Here is a 21,528-nt window from a genome sequence, read left to right as displayed (position 1 = left end):
AGATGGAGGTGGGGGGGGGGACATATTTTTAAGGTGAGAGGAGAGAGATTTTAAAAAGACATAAGTGGTAAATGGTTTACACAGAGGGTGGTTCGTGTGTGGAATGAACTTCCTGAGGAAATGATGGATGTGGGTACAATTACAATGTTGAAAAGACATTTGGATAGGTACATGAATAAGAAAGGTTTGAAGGGATATGGGCCAGGAGCAGGTAGGTGGAATTATTTTGGTTTGGGATTATGTATGGTACGGGCTGGTTTTACCGAAGGGTCTGTTTCTGTGTTAATGACTCTATGACTCTGTAATCGGCCTGTGATCAGTTAAGATTACAATCCCCTTTCAGTCAGAGTTCATCGAGTCAGCTCAAGCCCAGAGAGGTTTGAGTTCAGAACACAGACTATCACATGCTGCACTGTCGGACGGTCAGTGCTGAGGGAGTGCTGCACTGTCAGAGGGTCAGTGCTGAGGGAGTTCCTCAATGTCGGAGGGTTAGTACTGAGGGAGTGCTGCACTGTTAGAGGGTCAGTACTGAGGGAGTGCTGCACTGTCAGAGGGTCAGTGATGAGGAAGTGCTGCAATGTCAGAGGGTCAGTACTGAGGGAGTGCCACACTGAGGGTCAGTGCTGAGGGAGTGGTATACTGTCAGAGGGTCAGTACTGTGGGAGGGCTGCACTGTCAGAGGGTCAGTGCTAAGGGAGTGCCTCACGTTACAGGGTCATTGCTGAGGGAGTGCCACACTGTCAGAGGGTCAGTACAGTGGGAGTGCTGCACTGTTGGAGGGTCAGTATTGTGGGAGGGCCGGACTGTCGGAGGGTCAGTACTGAGGGAGTGCTGCACTGTTGGAGGGTCAGTACTGTGGGAGGGCCGGACTGTCGGAGGGTCAGTACTGAGGGAGTGCTGCACTGTTGGAGGGTCAGTACTGTGGGAGGGCCGGACTGTCGGAGGGTCAGTACTGAGGTCCAGAGTCCACAATAAAGCATTTGAACAGTTTGCCAAAAAAAATCTGGAACTTGATGTATACTAGCCTTTTACTATCCAGTAACAGTGTGATATTCCTGATTAGGAATGACAATCTCAGGGAGTACTCACAGTTTGTGGACTTGCACCATGGTGTTCTGACAGAAACTTAGCTTCAGATTCAACATTGTCAATTGCTGATGGATTGTCCCACATTCTTTCTTCAAAATTGCACTGGAACAGAAAATGCAATATTTACAAAGTCGATCGGATCATTCATCAAACGCATCGATTATTGAACCCAAAGCATTGTCTCCATCTCCAATCAGTAAATCCATGATCTGCCAATTATCCCATTGTGGGATTAAAACATCAATTGCCGAATTTGTAACGAGACAAGTTCACGATGTTTAAATCAGAGTTATCGCTCGGAACACGAGTGACACTTAGTCAAGGCAAGAACCTGCATAAGGAGACTTTTAATGCAGGAAGGATGTTCTGCTGCAGTTTCAGTTAGGACCCACTCTCCCAAACATACCCACTCTCGTAGGCTCAGAGGGAATGACCGATTATTTACTGTCGTCCTGTTTGACCACAGTATGACACCCATCCCATGGAGCAGAACCTTGAGCATAGAGGCACCGTCACTGCACCATGGCCTCTCTTCCAAACAGTTTGGGACACAAACCACCCAGTTATGAACCTCAGGATGGTCACAGCTGAGGAAAGCCTTTCAATCCATCTTAAGTTATCCATTCAGAGTTCCTTCATTATAACATTGTCACTGTCATGCCTTAGTGCTCATTGTACTGGTAACCGTACTGTTTGAACCAGGGCTCACTGATCTGATTGCTTTAAAGCAGTACTGCACAGTAAGCTTTCCCATACACAGGTCTCCAAAGCCTTCTCTCTTGGCTTAAGACCCAAAGTTCCTTGAGACTCTTGTCAGACCTTGACACTGGGATATATCTCCCTCTTCCCATCCTGTTTCCATGGATCAAATGTGGCCCCTGTTTCTTGGCAACCAGAACAGCATTGAACATTCAGGATATTGTCTATCTAGAACAGGGGACAAGTTCAATCAAAATTAATTTGACGAGTATGTGAGAATTTAATGTGCAACAGCATACTATCTAAACATAACAATGGTCAAACTTTACCCTCTCACCAAAGAAGAAGAACAAAGAATAATACAGCACTGGAACAGGCCCTTCGGCCCTCCAAGCTTGTGTTGCCACATTTAAACCTTTCATATTAAAACGGTCTTCATTTACAGGATCTATATCCCTCTATTCCCTTCCTATTCCCGTACTCATCCAGCTGCTTCTTGAATGCTGCTGTTGTGTCTGCTTCCCCCACCTCCTCTGGCAGCATGTTCCAGACACTCACCACCCTCTGTGTGAAAAACGTGCCTCACACATCTCTTTTAAACATCCCCTCTCGCACTTTGAACCTGTGTCCCCTAGTAACTGACCCCTCCACCCTGGGAAAAGCCTCATACTTCCCACTCTATCCATGTTATTCACAATCCTATAAACTTCTATCAGGTCGTCCCTCAACCTCCTGCATTTCAGTGAAACCAAACTCAGTCTATCAAACCTTTCTTCATTGCTAAAATCCCCCAGACCAGGCAACATCCTAGTAAACCTTTTCTGTACCCTCTCCAAAGCAGCCACACCCTTCTGGTAGCGTGGTGACCAGAACTGTACACAATATTCCAAGTGTGGCCTCACTAAAGTTCTGTAAAGCTGCAGCATAACTTGTCTATCCTTATACACAATGCCTCTTTCAGTGAAATTAAAAATCACACAACACCAGGTTATAGTCCAACAGGTTTATTTGGAAGCACACTAGCTTTCGAAGCAATGCTCCTTCATCGGGAGGATTTAAACTAGTAAGGTGGGGGAGTGGGACCCGGGGAGGTAGTGAGGAAAGAGATCGGTCTGAGATGGGTACAGCTGAGAACAGAAGTGAGTCAAACAGTCAGGCCAGGGAGGGATCAGGTAGGACTAATAAACTGCATTTATTTCAATGCAAGGGGCCTAACAGGGAAGGCAGATGAACTCAGGGCATGATTAGGAACATGGGACTGGGATATCATAGCAATTACGGAAACATGGCTCAGGGATGGGCAGGACTGGCAGCTTAATGTTCCAGGATACAAATGCTACAGGAAGGATAGAAAGGGAGGCAAGAGAGGAGGGGGAGTGGCATTTTTGATAAGGGATAGCATTACAGCTGTGCTGAGGGAGGATATTCCCAGAAATACATACAGGGAAGTTATTTGGGTGGAAATAAGGAAGGGATGATCACCTTATTGGGATTGTATTATAAACCCCCCAATAGTCAGAGGGAAATTGAGAAACAAACTTGGAAGGATATCTCAGCTATCTGTAAGAATAATGGGGTGGTTATGGTAGGGGATTTTAACTTTCCAAACATCGACTGGGACTGCCATAGTTTAGATGGAGAGGAATTTTTTAAGTGTGTACAAGACAATTTTCTGATTCAGTATGTGGATGTACCTCCTAGAGAAGATGCAAAACTTGACCTACTCTTGGGAAATAAGGCAGGGCAGGTGACTGAGATGTCAGTGGGGGAGAACTTTGGGCCCAGCGACCATAATTCTATTAGATTTAAAATAGTGGTGGAAAAGGATTGACCAGATCTAAAAGTTGAAGTTCTAAATTGGAGAAAGGCCAATTTTGACGGTATTAGGCAAGAACTTTCAAAAGCTGATTGGAGGCAGATGTTCGCAGGTAAAGGGACGGCTGGAAAATGGGAAGCCTTCAGAAATGAGATAACAAGAATCCAGAGAAAGTATATCCCTGTCAGGGTGAAAGGGAAGGCTGGTAGGTATAGGGAATGCTGGATGACTAAAGAAATTGAGGGTTTGGTTAAGAAAAAGAAGGAAGTATATGTCAGATATAGACAGGATAGATCGAGTGAATCCTTAGAAGAGTATAAAGGCAGTAGGAGTATATTAAGAGGGAAATCAGGAGGGCAAAAAGGGACATGAGATAGCTTTGGCAAATAGAAGTAAGGAAAATCCAAAGGGTTTTTACAAATATATTAAGAACAAAAGGATAACTAGGGAGAGAATAAGGCCCCTCAAAGATCAGCAAGGCAGCCTTTGTGTGGAGCCACAGAAAATGGGAGAGATACAAAATTAATATTTTGCATCAGTATTTACTGTGGAAAATGATATGGAAGATATAGACTGTAGGGAAATAGATGGTGAATCTTACAAAATGTCCAGATTACAGAAGAGGAAGTGCTGGATGCCCCAGGACCTGATCAGGTGTACCTGCGAACTTTGTGGGAAGCTAGAGAAGTGATTGCTGGGCCTCTTGCTGAGATATTTATATCATCGATAGTCACAGGTGAGGTACCGGAAGACTGGAGGTTGGCAAACATGGTGCCACTGTTTAAGAAGGGCAGTAAAGACAAGCCAGGGAACTATAAACCAGTGAGCCTGGTCTCGGTGATGGGCAAGTTGTTGGAGGGAATCCTGAGGGACAGGATGTACATGTGTTGGGAAAGGCAAGGACTGATTCGGGATAGTCAACATGGCTTTGTGTGTGGGAAATCATGTCTCACAAACTTGTTTGAGCTTTTTGAAGAAGTAACAAAGAGGATTTATGAGGGCAGAGCGGTAGATGTGATCTATGTGGACTTCAGTAAGGCGTTCGACAAGGTTCCCCATGGGAGACTGATTAACAAGGTTAAATCTCATGGAACACAGGGAGAACTAGCCATTTGGATACAGAACTGGCTCAAAGGTAGAAGACAGAGGGTGGTGGTAGAGGGTTGTTTTTCAGTCTGGAGGCCTGTGACCAGTGGAGTGCCACAAGGATCAGTGCTGGGTCCACTACTTTTCATTATTTATATAAAGGATTTGGATGTGAGCATAAGAGGTACAGTTAGTAAGTTTGCAGATGACACCAAAATTGGAGGTGTAGTGGACAGCAAAGAAGGTTACCTCAGATTACAGAACTAGACAGCGTAGGTTTAGGGTGAGAGGGGAAAGATATAAAAGAGACCTAAGGGGCAACTTTTTCACGCAGAGGGTAATAAGTGTATGGAATGAGCTGCCAGAGGATGTGGTGGAGGCTGGTACAATTGCAACATTTAAGAGACATTTGGATGGGTACATGAATAGGAAGGGTTTGGAGGGATATGGGCCGGGTGCTGGCTGGTGGGACTAGATTGGGTTGGGATATCTGGTCGGCATGGACGGGTTAGACCGAAGGGTCTGTTTCCATGCTGTACATCTCTATGACTCTATGTAGTTGTGAGTATAAGATTGTAGGACACAGAATTTATAACAAAAGCTTACAATGTGATGTAACTGAAATTATATATTGAAAAAGACCTGGATTTTTTGTTAAGTCTCTCATCTTTTAGAATGGCCTGTTGGCTTCAGTTCTTTCATATATAAATCCCAAAACTTTCTTAAAGTTACATTCTCAAGTGAACTTGAACACTAGGTGCCATGTTGGCCCAGATAATGCATTGAGGGTGTGAGGTGCCCTGTGTGAGGCTGTCAGTACCCCAATGTTCAGACTCATTCTAATCTAAAAAAGGGATTTACAGAATCTTATATGGATTCATGCAGTTTTTGAGCAAAATAAAATGTAATTCTGCAAGTACAAATTCACCCCACAAAGGTATGTGTGTGTGTGCATGTGTGGGAGGGTATGAATGTCTGTGAGAGTGAGAGAGTGTGTGTGTGTGTGTGTGTGTGTTGCACTGGGGTCACCTGTAGTATGACACCCACCTATAAATCATGCCCCTTCCAATGAAGACAAACATGTGAGGCGAGGAACAGGGAGCGGGCACAGATTAACACGTGGCTGCACAGCTGGTGTAGGAGGGAGGGCTTCAGATATGTAGATAATTGGGATGCCTTCTGGGGAAGGTGGGACCTGTACAGAAGAATGGGTTGCATCTGAACTGGAAGGGGACCAATGTCCTGGGTGGAAGGTTTGCTCGAGTAGTTCGAGAGGATTTAAACTAGTGTGGCAGGGGGGTGGGAACCTGAGCTATATACCAGGGGTGAGAGTTGATGCAGATGAGGCAATAGACCAGCTAGTGGGAAGGATTTTCCTGGGAAGGAACCAAGGGATCAGTTAAAGTGTGTTTGCTTTAACGCAAGGAGTATCAGGAATAAAAATGATGAACTTAAAGCATGGATCAGTACCTGCCGCTATGATGTTGTGGCCATAACAGGGGCAGGAATGGTTGCTGGATGTTCCAGGGTTTAGAGCATTTAAAAAGAATAGAGAGGGGGGATAAAGAGGAGGGGGTGTAGCACTACTAATCAGAGAGGGTATCACAGCTACAGAAGCTTCCATTGTTGAGGAAGATCTGCCTACCGAGTCAGTATGGGTGGAAATTAGGAACAGCAAGGGAGCAGTCACTTCGTTAGGGGTTTACTACAGGCCCCCCAATAGCAGCAGGGAGATGGAAGAAAGCACAGGTCAGCAGATTTTGGAAAAGTGTGGAAGTAGTAGGATTGATGTAATGGGTGGATTGGACCTCCTTTGAGCAGAAGATTTGAATGGAGCTGTTTTTGTAAGGTGTGTTCAGGAGGGTTTCCTAACTCAGTACGTTGACAGGCCGACGATGGGAGAGGCAGGTATCAGATCTTGTGGTGGGAGAGCATTTTGGTGATAGTGACCACAACTGCCTCACATTCTACATAGCTATGGAGAAGGAGAGATTAGATTACTTACAGTGTGGAAACAAGCCCTTTGGCCCAACAAGACCACACCGACCCGCCGAAGCGCAACCCACCCATAGCCCCTACTTTACCCCTTCACCTAACACTACGGGCAATTTAGCATGGCCAATTCACCTAATCTGCACATTTTTGGACCATGGGAGGAAACCGGAGCACCCAGAGGAAACCCATACAGACACGGGGAGAATGTGCAAACTCCACACAGTCAGTCGCCTGAGTCAGGGATTGAACCCGGGTCTCTGGCGCTGTGAGGCAGCAGTGCTAACCACTGTGCCACCGTGCCACCCACTTCCGGATTAGGCAAAATGGAAGGATATTTAATTGGGGAAGAGGAAACTATGATGTGATTAGACATGAGTCAGGAAGTATGGACTGGGAGCAATTGTTCCATGGTAAAGGCACTATAGACATGTGGAGACTGTTTAAGGAACAGTTGTTGCGAGTGATGAATAAATATGTCCCTCTGAGACAGGCAAGAAGGGGTAAGATAAAGGAACCTTGGATGACGAGAGCGGTGGAGCATCTCGTCAAAAGGAAAAAGGTAGCTTACATAAGGTGGAGGAAGCTAGGGTCAAGCTCAGCTCGGGAGGATTACAGGCAGGCGAGGAAGGAGCTCAAAAATGGTCTGAGGAGAGCCAGAAGGGGGCACGAGAAAGGCTTGGCAGAACGGATTAGGGAGAACACAAAGGCATTTTACACTTATGTGAGGAATAAGAGGATGGTCAAAGAAAGAGTAGGGCCAATCAGGGATAGCATGGGGAACTTGTGTGTGGAGTCTGAGGAGGCAGGGGAAGCCCTAAATGAGTTTTTTGCATCAGTCTTTACGTAAGAAATGAACTTTGTAGTGAATGAAACCTTTGAAGAGCAGATGTGCATGCTGGAATGGATAGAGATAGAAGAAGCTGATGTGCTGAAAATTTTGTCAAACATTAAGATTGACAAGTCGCCAGGCCCAGACCAGATTTGTCCTCGGCTGCTTTGGGAAACGAGAAATGCAATTGCTTTGCCACTTGCAAAGATCTTTGCATCCTCGCTCTCCACTGGAGTCGTACCTGAGGACTGGAGATAGGCAAATGTAATTCCTCTCCAAGAAAGGAAATAGGGAAATCCCCGGCAATTACAGACCAGTCAGTCTCACGTTTGTCATCTGCAAGTTGTTAGAAAGGATTCTGAGGGATAGGATTTATGACCATCTGGAAGAGCACGGCTTGATTAAATGCAGTCAATACAGCTTTGTGAGGGGCAGGTCATGCCTCACAAACCTTATCGAGTTCTTTGAGGATGTGACTAGAAAGGTTGATGAGGGTCGAGCTGTGGATGTTGTGTATTTGGACTTCAGCAAGGCATTTGATAAGGTTCCCCATGGTAGGCTCATTCAGAAGGTCAAGAGAAATGGGATACAGGGAAATTTAGCTGTCTGGATACAGAATTGGCTGGCCAACAGAAGACAGCGAGTGGTAGTAGAAGGAAAATATTCTGCCTGGAAGTCAGTGGTGAGTCGTGTTCCACAGGGCTCTGTCCTTGGGCTTCTAATGTTTATAATTTTTATTAATGACTTGGATGAGAGGATTGAAGGATGGGTCAGCAAGTTTGCAGATGACACAAAGGTTGGTGGTGTCATTGACAGTATAGAGGGCTGTTGTAGGCTGCAGCAGGACATTGATAGGATGCAGAGATGGGCTGAGAGGTGGCAGATGGAGTTCAACCTGGATAAATGCGAGGTGATGCATTTTGGAAGGTCGAATTTGAAAGCTGAGTACAGGATTAAGGACAGGATTCTTGGCAGTGTGAAGGAACAGAGGGATCTTGGTGTGCAGGTACATAGATCCCTTAAAATGGCCACCCAAGTGGACAGGGTTATTAAGAAAGCATATGGTGTTTTGGCTTTCATTAACAGGGGGATTGAGTTTAAGAGTCGTGAGATCTTGTTGCAGTTCTATAAAACTTTGGTTAAACCGCACTTAGAATACTGCGTCCAGTTCTGGTCGCCCTATTATAGGAAAGATGTGGATGCTTTGGAGAGGGTTCAGAGGAGGTTTACCAGGATGCTGCCTGGACTGGAGGGCTTATCTTATGAGGAGAGGTTGACTGAGCTCGGACTTTTTTCATTGGAGAAAAGGAGGAGGAGGGGGGCCTAATTGAGGTATACAAGATAATGAGAGGCATAGATAGAGTCGATAACCAGAGACTATTTCCCAGGGCAGAAATGACTAACAAGAGGGGTCATAGTTTTAAGCTGGTTGGAGGAAAGTATAGAGGGGATGTCAGAGGCGGGTTCTTTACACAGAGAGTTGTGAGAGCATGGAATGCGTTGCCAGCAGCAGTTGTGGAAGCAAGGTCATTGGGGACATTTAAGAGACTCCTGGACATGCAAATGGTCACAGAAATTTGAGGGTACATACATGAGGATCAGTGGTCAGCACAACATCGTGGGCTGAAGGGCCTGTTCTGTGCTGTACTGTTCTATGTTCTATGCCATAGGCCTCTTTTACTCCCTTATCTACCTGCACTGCCATCTTCAGTGATCTGTGAACCTGCACACCCAGATCCCTCTGCATATCAATACTCCGAAAGGTTCTGCCATTCACTGTATAATTTCCACCTGTACTTGACCTTCCAAAATGCATCACCTCACATTTATCCAGATTAAACTCCATCTGCCATTTTTCTGCCCCTTGCTTCCAACTGATCTATATCCTGCTGTATCCTCTGACGGTCCTCCTCATTATCCACAACTCCACCAATCCTGGTATCATTCGCAAACTTACTAATTAGACCAGTTATATTTTCCTCTGAATCATTTATGTAGAGCATGAACAGCAGAGGTCCCAGCACTGATCCCTGTGGAACATCACTAGTCACAGCCCTCCATTCCGCAAAGCATCCTGCCACCGCTATCCTCTGTCTCCTGTAACTAAGCCAGTTCTGTATCCATCTTGCCAGCTCAGCCTTATACCATCTGACTTCACCTGTTGTACCAGTCTGCCATGAGGGAATTGTCAAAGGCTTTAATAAAGTGCATGTAAACAACATCAACCGCGCTCTCCAAACACACAAGAACTTTCCAAGTAGAGATTACTAGTTGATTTTCAATCTCCTTACACTTTGGCCATCACCCCAATCACAGATCTGACCAAGTGCAGTGAACACAGCAAACTGAACATCAGACACAGACCTTCTTTATCCTCCAGTTTGATTTTTTAAGCTCCCCACACTCCCACCCAGTGTGGTGCTTTCCTGATTTTCAATTCAGACAGGTTCTGAAATACACTCTGCTATTAACACCTATTCTGGATTTATGCTTTGCCTTTTCTTGACCCTCTGTACCCACTCCCTTTGCCCTTGAGCTGTAATCTTCTGAATCCTTCAGTCTATTCTGAACCTTCCAGGATGTTCTAATTGTCCCTCCCCACCTTTATCAGCAGCAGAAAACACATTAGTTTTCCATCCCCAAGTGGTCAGTCTGGATTCAACTCATCAACTCATTGGGGCGGCACGGTGGCACAGTGGTTAGCACTGCTGTCTCACAGCGCCTGAGACCCGGGTTCAATTCCTGACTCAGGCGACTGACTGTGTGGAGTTTGCACGTTCTCCCCGTGTCTGCGTGGGTTTCCTCCGGGTGCTCCGGTTTCCTCCCACAGTCCAAAGATGTGCGGGTCAGGTGAATTGGCCATGCTAAATTGTCCGTAGTGTTAGGTAAGGGGTAAATGTAGGGGTATGGGTGGGTTGCGCTTCAGCGGGTCGGTGTGGACTTGTTGGGCCGAAGGGCCTGTTTCCACACTGTAAGTAATCTAATCTAAACTCTGTTTCTCTCTCTCCTTGTATGCTGCCAGACCTGTTGAGTTTCTCCAAAACCTGCTGACTTTATCTTAGGTCTTCTCTGGACAAAGTGATTAATATAACAGAGTTCTTGGAGGACCAACATTGATCATTAACGGCCACAAAACCAGTTGGAAGGACAATTCATCCTAATCAGTTCTGGCCGACCTCCCATATTCCACATTCCAGAAACTTAAGCTCATCTCTGTTGACCAGATTCCAATCACTTCTAGTCCTGTGGCTCCTGGTTAAGCTTAGTTTTCAACGTACCCTTTATTTTCAATTCTCTCCATGCAATCACCCCTCTCTGTTTTGTAATCCTCTCCAGCAAGATATCGTGCTCTTGAATTCTGGACTCTTGAACATTCTATGATTTTAATCCCTCCCAATGGCAGCAGTGTCTTCTACTGTCTGGATGTTAAACTCCCTGAACCTTCCCTCCCTGAACTTTTATCCCACTCTAACATCTCCTTGTAGTTACCCAAACAAATCTCTCTTTTGCTAACTTGCCATTATGTTCCTTTAAGTAGCTTGGCATCAGATCTTGTTAGATACACTGTCCCCATCAAACATTGCTGGAACAGGTTAGACACTGAGTAAAACTCCCTTTACACAGTGGGAGAAAGTGAGGTCTGCAGATACTGGAGATCAGAGCTGAAAAATGTGTTGCTGGAAAAGCACAGCAGGTCAGGCAGCATCCAAGGAGCAGGAGAATCGACGTCTCCTGAAGAAGGGCTTATGCCCAAAACGTCGATTCTCCAGTGGGGTTCTGTCCTAGTAGCGATTGGAGGGGCGGGGTTCAAGGGCTGAGGAACAGAAGCAGAGGAGATGCGGTGGAGAGCATCGTCGATCACGTCTGAGGGGAAATTGCGGTCTTTGAAGAAGGAGGCCATCTGGTTTGTTCGGTATTGGAACTGGTCCTCCTGGGAGCAGATGCGGCGAAGGCGAAGGAATTGGGAATATGGGATGGCATTTTTACAGGGGGCAGGGTGGGAGGAGGTGTAATCTAGGTAGCTGTGGGAGTTGGTCGGTTTATAGTAAATGTTCGTGTTGAGTCGGTTGCCCGAGATAGAAATGGAGAGGTCTAGGAAGGGGAGGGAAGAGTCTGAGATGGTCCAGGTAAATTTGAGGTCGGGGTGGAAGATGTTAGTAAAGTGGATGAACTGTTCCACCTCCTCTTTACGCAGTCCCATCAAACACTCCCAGGAAGGGACAGCACGCGGTTAGAGTTTTCTGGTAATGCATCTGGAATGATTTACTATGTTAAAGGTACTCAGATACAATCCACTCATCTTGTGTTAATGGCACTTTCAATACAGTAAAAGATTCCAAAGTATCTCAGACACTGCACAGTGGGAAAGTATGACAGTAGGAACATCAAATACCTCCTCAGGTTATGAAATCCATTCCCTAGCTGTGAGTGGGAAATAATTATGGTAATAATATCACAGCACTGAACAAAGTAAAGACAATGACAGAGCCAGCAGGGAGTGTATCTCAGTGAGAGGCGTTTCGCGCCTTCCCCAATTACTCACATTAACCAATAGGTCCCTCGCAGAATCAGGTCCTGACATTTCATCAGAGACTTTGTGATCCTCAGCAGCTGGTGAACAGCACTGGCCACCGTCTGAAATATAAAGCACCCCCCAACACACACACACACACACACGCACACACACACATCCACACACACACACACACACACCACACAAACATATACACACACACACACATATACACATACATATACACACACATACATATACACACATTCATACACATACACACACATACATATACACACACATACACACACATACACACACACACACCACACACACACACACACACACACACACACCAAAGTTAGTGACGAGGAGTGGACAACTCCCTGTGTTTCCATTGGTCCTAGTGCCGGGCAGCCATGACACGGGTTGACGTACAGAGTGTAGCTTCCACCGCTGTCACAATACGGCGCCCCAGCTACACCCGTTAGATGAGCCACGGTTGTCTGTCCCGTCATGTAAATGACACCAGTCACAACCCCCCTCCCCCACCGAACACAGACTACAGGCCGTGCCCCAACAGACCAAGCTATTACTGAAGCACCCTGCTCAGGCAGGAGGGTGCGGCAGGATCAGACCACTACATTCAGCAAGACCCCCCTCGGTTTGTACTGACACACCCCCACCCACTCCACACACACACACACACCCCCATCCACACACCCCCACTCCCTCCACCCACACACCCCCACCCACTCCACCCACACAACCCCAACCACTTGACCCACACCCCCCCACCCACTCCACCCACACACCCCCACTCCCTCCACCCACACACCCCCACCCACTCCACCCACACACCCCACCCACTCCACCCACACACCCCCACTCCCTCCACCCACACACCCCCACTCCCTCCACCCACACACACCCCCACCCACTCCACCCACACAACCCCAACCACTTGACCCACACCCCCCCACCCACTCCACCCACACACCCCCACTCCCTCCACCCACACACCCCCACCCACTCCACCCACACACCCCCACCCACTCCACCCACACACCCCCACTCCCTCCACCCACACACCCCCACTCCCTCCACCCACACACCCCACCCACTCCACCCACACACCCCCACTCCCTCCACCCACACACCCCACCCACTCCACACACACACCCCCACCCACTCCACCCACACACCCCCACCCACTCTGCACACACACCCCCACCCACTCCACCCACACACCCCCACCCACTCTGCACACACACCCCCACTCCCTCTGCCCACACACTCCCCTGCCTCTTCCACCCCCTCCCCACTTTCTCCTTCCCTACACCCACTCCCTACTCTCTGTCCCCACCCCTTCTCTCATTTTCCATGACGACAGTTACCTTTGCGAGACTTGCATCATTGATAACATCAAATTTTGGAGGAAACAGTGGTATCTCAGCTGCAAACAAAGTAAACGGCAGCACTTGGTTAGAATCAGAGTCTCTGAGAATTACTGCTGTCAGTTAGAGCTCATTTGAAACATCCTCTGATCTGCACCTCACACGAGACAAAGACTTTCCAGCTCCTGGAGTATCATAAATCACATCAACAAACAGAAACACATCTTCAAACACGGTTTTCAGGTTAGGAATTTTCACAGTCTGCTCTGTGCAATTGTCAAAACTCATATCTCACTCTAGAGATTTAAATAAGAAAACCTTCACTGAGGGAGTGCCACATGTTGGAGGGTCAGTGCTGAGGGAGAGGGCACTGTCGAAGGGTCAGTGCTGAGGGAGAGGGCACTGTTGGAGTGTCAGTGCTGAGGGAGTGCCACATGTTGGAGGGTCAGTGCTGAGGGAGAGGGCACGGTCAGAGGGTCAGTGCTGAGGGAGTGGACACTGTCGGAGAGTCAGTGTAAGGGAGAGGGCACTGTCGGAGGGTCAGTGCTGAGGGAGTGCCACATGTTGGAGGGTCAGTGCTGAGGGAGAGGGCACTGTCGGAGGGTCAGTGCTGAGGGAGAGGGCACTGTTGGAGGGTCAGTGCTGAGGGAAAGGGCACTGTCAGAGGGTCAGTGCTGAGGGAGTGGGCACTGTTGGAGGGTCAGTGCTAAGGGAGAGGGCACTGTCAGAGGGTCAGTGCTGAGGGAGTGGACACTGTCGGAGAGTCAGTGTAAGGGAGAGGGCACTGTTGGAGGGTCAATGCTGAGGGAGTGGACACTGTGGGAGGGACAGTACTGAGGGAATGCTGCACTGTCGGAGGGTCAGTACTGAGGGAGTGGACGCTGTTGGAGGGTCAATGCTGAGGGAGTGGGCACTGTCTCAGGTATAGGAGGCAAATTGTCTTGTTATTCTCCTTCTGCCAATTTTAATCTTATAGCATTTCCCCTTTGGGTCCAATAACACATCCCACCTAATGGATTGCAGCAAATGTTGATGACAGAGTCCTGAGGTTTCCAAAACAGAAATGAGGAGAGCTTAAAGACAGTGAACCATCATCAGCTCCACAGAAACTGATGCTTTGTTCAGCAACTTTCTCCCACACATTGAGGAGCGCAAGAACAGGAGGAAGCCATTCAGCCCATCAAGCCTGTTCCACCCTCCAATGAGATCATGGTTCCCAGCTCCACAACCCTTATTATCTTCGGTTAACCAAATAAATCAATCAACCTCTGCTTTAAAATTAAGAATTCATCCAGCAATAATTGCTATTTGCTCCTGCCCTATCCTGAGTCACGTTTCGTCGTTTCACTTCTGAAATACCTGGCTTTCATCTTAAACTCTGCTCCTTGACTGACTGCCCAGGCAAAGAAGATGACTTCTCCCAGTGTGCTCTGCTCGTTATTTCAAAAACTTTGATCAAATCAAATGATTTGTGCAGAAGACTCTGAACATTTACACTGGAACCTCTGGTCATGACCATGGAACTGAAGCTGAGTTTGGGATCATCACCAAAGCCGATGTGAAAACCTCGTCTACCTCACTCAATCCGAGAGGCCACACACAATCTAGACATGGGAAATCCAGCCACTTACGCTCTTTGTAGATAACTCCAATGAGAGCCTCAGGCTTGGTGCTCACCAGGATGATGGGCCTGTCTTCTGTTGTTTTAGGAAGTAACTGCACCTGTTGAGACAATTCCAACTCCAAGCGATGACCCTCATAAATAAACTCTTGATTCTGAGGGGAGATGTCTGTCTGTATGAAGAGAGCGTCCATCAATATGTTGGTTCTGCAAAAACAAGGAGGCAAGATTTTGATGCAGAGATGATGAGATGGTAGACACTAACATCTCTACTTCTGTTAGAATCCTCGCTGATTTTTCATGACCTTTATTGTTTTATTTTCTCAGTTTTGGTTTGGAGCTGCAAACTGCGCACTTTGAGCTGAAGGTGACCTTTGGCTGTAGCAGATTGAGTTTTAAAAAGTGGACCAACAGGCTGGTTTTTTTTGTTTATAATGCCAGGCCTGAAAGTTAATTGCAGGTTGGTTCTTAATCAAAGTGCTCCATAGCAATGGAAAGTATTATGTCTAACCAAATAGCAGATGGTTAGTCATTAACGAGGTTGGAAATTAAAGCCAGCAGGTCTGGAGGGAACATGATGGTTGAACAGAGAGGGGCATAGAGATCAAAATTTTTTTTAGACTGTGTTTTGTTGGGATCCATTATTAAGGTTAGGTAGTGTAAGAAACTTTATTGTTAGGTAGTGCTCACGTAAGGCAGTATTAGCAAGTCTGGAACTTGTTAGCTTCACTAGACAACAGTAAGCCATTATGTTACACTAAGAACAGACTGAAAAGCTGATGGCATAGCCTGAAGAGGCCCCAGGGAGGGTGAGAGATAACAGGACATTGGAGCCGTGTCTAAATGCACGTAGCTCAAACTGAGGTAATAGAACGTTATCAGGTGAGAACCAATGACATACTAAAATTCTGCATTTTACCAAATAAGAATGTAACTCTGGAATGTGAGAGAACAAAAGGATAGACAAATTAAAATATAGTCAGAACGCGCCTTCTCCAGTGAGCTAGACACCTCACTGTACTGTGTACGATTCTCTCTCATTAAACCTGCTCGTATTTTAATCAGACCCGGTGTCTCTCTCCTCCAAACGAACACGGGGACAGAAGTCCTGTCCTAACAGTTTCCAAGAGAACTTTTTTTGACAAAGGCAGCGCACAATGTCTACATTAAACAATTACTTCATCAAAGTTACTCATCTTTGAGTGTTATTGATGCACGTTATGGCAGAACAAAAGGAACTTTACATCACATCTATGGCATGAAATCAGAGGGAGTTCCCTGAACATCCATGCTGCATTTGATAGGGTGTGACATCAAGGATCCTAACCAAACTGGATTCAGGAGACAACTCTCCACTCACTGTAGTTACACCGAGAACAAAGGAAGATGGTTGTGGTTACTGAAGGTTGATCAACTCAGCTCCAGAATATCTCTGCAGGAGTTACTCAAAGTGGTGTCCCAGAACCTACCATCTCCAGCTGCTTCATCGATGGTCAACATGAACCAATTTGGGCCAAAGGGCCTCTCTCTGTGCTGTAGGATTCTATGAATATATGACCTATCCTCCATTATAACATCAGAAGTGGGGATATTTGCTGATAATATTTAACAGCATTTGTGACTCCTCAGATATGAAACTGTCCTTGTACAAATGCAACATGGCAAGGATAACATCCAGCCGCCAGCTGTAAGTGACAAGTAACATTCACAACATACCGGTGCCAGACCATGACCACCTTCAACAAGAGAGAATTGAACCACTTCTCCTTGAGATTCAAATCGCAATACAACATGGAATCAATCAGAATCAAATCCTGAGGGTTACCATTGATCAGAAACAGTACTTGACTTGCCATATAAATACAGTGGCTGCAAGGAGCTGGTTAGAGTCTCAGAATCTGCTGGGAGTAACTCAGTTCCTGACTCTCCAGCATTTCCACCATTAACAAGGCACAAGTCAGGAGTGTGATGGAATACTCCCTACTTGCCTGGATGGGGGCAGCTCTATCAACACTCAAGAAGATCAATGCCACACAGGACAAAGTAGTCCTCTTGATTGGCACCACCTTCAACATTCACTCCTTCCACCAGCAACTTAGAGTGGCAACAGTGTATACCATCTATAAGCTGTGCTCCAGTCACTCACCAAAGGTCCACTGACTGCATCTTCCGAAGCAGCGACTACTACCATCTGGAAGGTCAAAGGCAGCAGATACACGGGAACACCACCCCCTGCAGGTTCCCCTCCAAATGACATTTGAATTAGAAATATATCACTGTTCCTTCAGTATTGCTGGGTCAAAATCCTCAACTTCCTTCCTAATGCAGTGGTTCCAGAAGGCAGCTCACCACCACCTGATAAAGGGCAATTAGGGATAGGATCAAAATGATGGGCTCACAGCCCATAAAAATGGATACGCTGTACCTGAAAAAGGAGTACTTGTAATTCTGGAAGATTAGACTGTTCTAAAGCTGATTCCTTTTACATGATTAATAATTCAACTTTCTTTTTAAGTATTGCTCACTTTGAGACTTTGCTGTCAAACAAAGAGGTTTAAGACAATTTCAGATCCGAAGAGCTGACACTACAACTACGGTCCGTTCCAGGATGAAGTCACAATTTCAATTAAAGACGAGCATCGAATCACTTGATAACGGTGAAGGAAACCAATTTGGCACAAGGAATGATCATCCCTTTTACCTGGGGTTTCTGGTTAAGGACACGATCATGTTAGTCTCATTCTGAAACAACGGGCTTGCTAGTAAAAACAATGACATGTGATGAGTCATGATCCTTGCAGGGGGCAAGTGTTTGTTGTGGAAACACAGGATCATTAGGGTAAAGAAGGAGACTATTCAGCCCATCAAGTATATGGAATGTTCCGCAGAGAACTGGCCATTGATCCCTGTAAGCCTGAAAGTCGATCTCCTTCAAATCTCCATCCAATTACTTTTAAGAAGAATTGCTTGTCTCTACATCCCCCATCAATGTGGCCAGTTTTCACTCTTCTTCAGATCCCCTGTATCTTCCTCATATCCCCTTATATATTTTGCCCAGAACATTGAAGTGTTGCCTCCTGGTCCTTGGATGACCAGTTAATGGAAACTGTTTTTTTTTATTGATGTTATCTGTTATTGTTATAATCATGTGCACCTCAATCAAATCTTTCCTCAATCTCCTTTGCTCCAAAGAGAACAACCCTGGCCTAACTCCAACCTAACCTTGTTACTAAAATCCTTCATCCCTGGAACCAATCCAGCAGACATCCCTGAACAGCCTCGTATCTTTCCTAAAATGTGTGGAGACCAGAACTGCAGAGATGTTTTTATAAAGTTCTGGTCAGGTCACAACTGAATATTCATCAAATCTTCCCTAGTTTTGTACTCAATGCTTCTAGTTATGAGGTCAAAGATCCCATAAGCTTTGCCAATCATTCTCTCAATGACACTCTGGTTAGATACACCAGTAAGACTGCAGCAACTCAAGAATGTACCACCCTCTTCTCAAGGGTCCTTAGGAAGGATGGTAAAATTAGTCACTGGACCCCGAAACATTAACTCTGTTTTCTCCCCACAGTTTCTGCCAGACCTGCAAAATTTCACCAGCAACTTCTGTCTTTGTTGTAATAAATACCGGTCTGGCCAGTAATGTTCTCTTCCCAGAAACAAATGTTAAAAATCTACCCTGCTATCTTCAAAGATAACGCACAGTAAGTAAGGAAAATTAAAGCTATCGATGAAGAATAAATGTTAATTTCTTTTCTCTTGAAGTTGTGCTCAAACTATTATGTGATGCAGAATTGTATAGATTATAGGATGGATGGTACAGGAAATGTCTTAAACTGACTGAGCATGTTCATGGATGATCCCTGGAATGGTAGACCTAACATACGATGAACGGTTGAGGATCCTGGGATTGTATTCATTCGAGTTTAGAAGGTTGAGGGGAGATCTAATAGAAACTTACAAGATAATGCATGGCTTAGAAAGGGTGGATGCTGGGAATTTGTTTCTGTTAGGCGGGTGTACTAGGACCCATGGGCATAGAATTAGAGGGAGTCAATTTAGAACAGAAATGAGGAGACATTTCTTCAGCCAGAGAGTGGTGGGCCTGTGGAATTCATTGCCACGGAGCGCAGTGGAGACTGGGACGTTAAATGTCTTCAAGGCAGAGATTGATAAGTTCTTAATCTCGCAAGAAATTAAGGGATACAGGGAGAGTGCGGGTAAGTGGAGTTGAAATGTCCATCAGCCATGATTAAATGGTGGAGTGGACCTGATGGGCCGAATGGCCTTACTTCCACTCCTATGTCTTATGGAGACTGCAACTAGTATTTCAGATTTGTGAAGAGTTAAGACACATAACTCAGAACTGTAACAACTCTGAATCACTCATCTAAGACAGTGTCAAGTATTGTTTCCTTGGGTGTATTTTCAGTAAATACAGTACACTTAATACAACACTGACAGCTGGACATGGGAACACCACCCCGGCAAGATCAACTCCCAGCCATTCACCATCCTTCATGTCACTGGATCCAAATCCTGGAACTCCTTCCCTAACAACATGAGACCATAAGGAATAGGAACAGAAGGAGGCCATTCAGCCTCTTGAGCCTGGTCCTCCACTAAACAGGATTATGGCTGATCTGACATTCCTCATGTCCACTTTCCCATTCTTTCCCTGTAACCCTTGATTCCCTGACTGATCAAGACTCTCTCTCTCTCAGAATTAAATATACACAGCAACCCTGCTCCCACAGTTCTCTGTGGCAAGGATTTCTAAAGTCTCACAACCCTCTGAGAGAATAAATCCCTCCTCATCTCAGTTTAAAATGGTGCCCCTTTATTCTGAGACTCTGTCCTCTGGTCCTAGACACTCCCATGATGGGAAACATTCTCTCAGCATTTACCCTGTCAAACCCCTTAGGAATCTGATATATTTTAATGATATTCTTCTTAACTCATGTTCCTAAGCTCCAGTGAGTAGAGTCCCAGTCTGTTTAGCATTTGCTCATAAAACAATCCCTCCCTACCAGAGATCATCCCAGTGAACCTTTTCTGAACTGCCTCCAATGAAGCAATCTAAGGAAACTTAGCTAAGGGGACCAAGACCGCTCACAGTGCTCCAGATGGGAACATGAGATAGCTTTGGCAAATAGAGTTCAGGAGAATCCAAAGGGTTTTTACAAATTCATTAAGGACAAAGGGTAACTAGGGAGACAATAGGGCCCCTCAAAGATCTGCAAGGTGGCCTTTGTGTGGAGCCGCAGGAGATGGGGGAAGATACTGAATATTTTGCATCAGTGCTTACTGTGGAGCAGGGCATGGAAATTATAGAATGTAGGGAAACAGATGGTGATATCTTGAAAAATGTCCATATTACAGGAAGTGCTGGATGTCTGGAAATGCATAAAGGTGGATAAATCCCCAGGACCTGATCAGGTGTACCCTAGAACTCTGTGGGAAGCTAGGGAAGTCATTGCTGGGCCTATTGCTGAGATATTTGTATCATCGATAGTCACAGGTGAGGTGCTGGAAGACTGGAGGTTGGCTAACGTGGTGACACAGTTTAAGAAGGGTGGTAAGGACAAGCCAGGGAACTATAGACCAGTGAGCCTGACATTGATGGTGAGCAAGTTGTTGGAGGGAATCCTGAGGGACAGGGTATACATGTATTTGAAAAGGCAAGGACTGATTAAAGATAGTCAACATGGCTTTGTACGTGGGAAATCATGTTTCACAAACTTGATTGAGTTTTTTGAAGAAGTAACAAAGAAGATTAATGGGTGCAGAGTAGTAGATGTGATCTATATGGACTTCAGTAAGGCATTCGACAAGGTTTCCCATGGGAGACTGGTTAGCAAGATTAGATCTCATGGAATTCAAGGAGAACTAGTCATTTGGATACAGAACTGGCTCAAAGGTAGAAGATAGAGGGTGGTGGTGGAGGGTTGTTTTTCAGACTGGAGGCCTGTGACCAGTGGAGTGCCACAAGGATCAGTGCTGGATCCACTACTTTTCATTATTTATATAAAGGATTTGGGTGCGAGCATAAGAGGTACAGTTAGTAAGTTTGCAGGTGGCATCAAAATTGGAGGTGTAGTGGACAGCGAAGAAGGTTACCTCAGGTTACAACAGGATCTGGACCAGATGGGCCAATGGGCTGAGAAGTAGTAGATGGAGTTTAATTCAGATAAATGCGAGATGCTACATTTACGGAAAGCAAATCTTAGCAGGACTTATACACTGAATGGTAAGGTTCTAGGGAGTGTTGCTGAACAAAGAGACCTTGGAGTGCAGGTTCATAGCTCCTTGAAAGTGGAATCGCAGGTAGATAGGATAGTGAAGAAGGCGTTTGGTATGCTTTCCTTTATTGGTCAGAGTATTGAGTGCAGGAGTTGGGAGGTCATGTTGCAGCTGTACAGGACATTGGTTAGGCCACTGTTGGAATATTGCATGCAATTCTGGTCTCCTTCCTCT

General features: G+C 45.9%; 1 protein-coding gene across 2 annotated transcripts in view; it reads right to left on the bottom strand.

Moving 5' to 3' along the window:
• LOC132828292 (serine/threonine-protein kinase TBK1-like) overlaps positions 1-21,528 on the bottom strand; it is a 55,868-nt gene that overhangs the window by 17,218 nt on the left and 17,122 nt on the right. For both annotated transcript variants that reach the window (XM_060845270.1, XM_060845271.1), the window contains exons 9-12: positions 15,056-15,252; positions 13,425-13,483; positions 12,058-12,149; positions 1,090-1,191 (exon numbers count right to left, since the gene is read on the bottom strand). In XM_060845270.1, coding sequence (XP_060701253.1) covers positions 1,090-1,191; positions 12,058-12,149; positions 13,425-13,483; positions 15,056-15,252 — 450 coding nt within the window. The remainder of the gene's footprint in view (positions 1-1,089; positions 1,192-12,057; positions 12,150-13,424; positions 13,484-15,055; positions 15,253-21,528) is intronic.

Source organism: Hemiscyllium ocellatum, chromosome 26 (genome assembly GCF_020745735.1).
Source record: "Hemiscyllium ocellatum isolate sHemOce1 chromosome 26, sHemOce1.pat.X.cur, whole genome shotgun sequence".
NCBI classification, from domain to species: domain Eukaryota; kingdom Metazoa; phylum Chordata; class Chondrichthyes; order Orectolobiformes; family Hemiscylliidae; genus Hemiscyllium; species Hemiscyllium ocellatum.
Note: the sequence above shows the minus strand (reverse complement) of the source record. Positions and strands in the feature narration are given on the sequence as shown.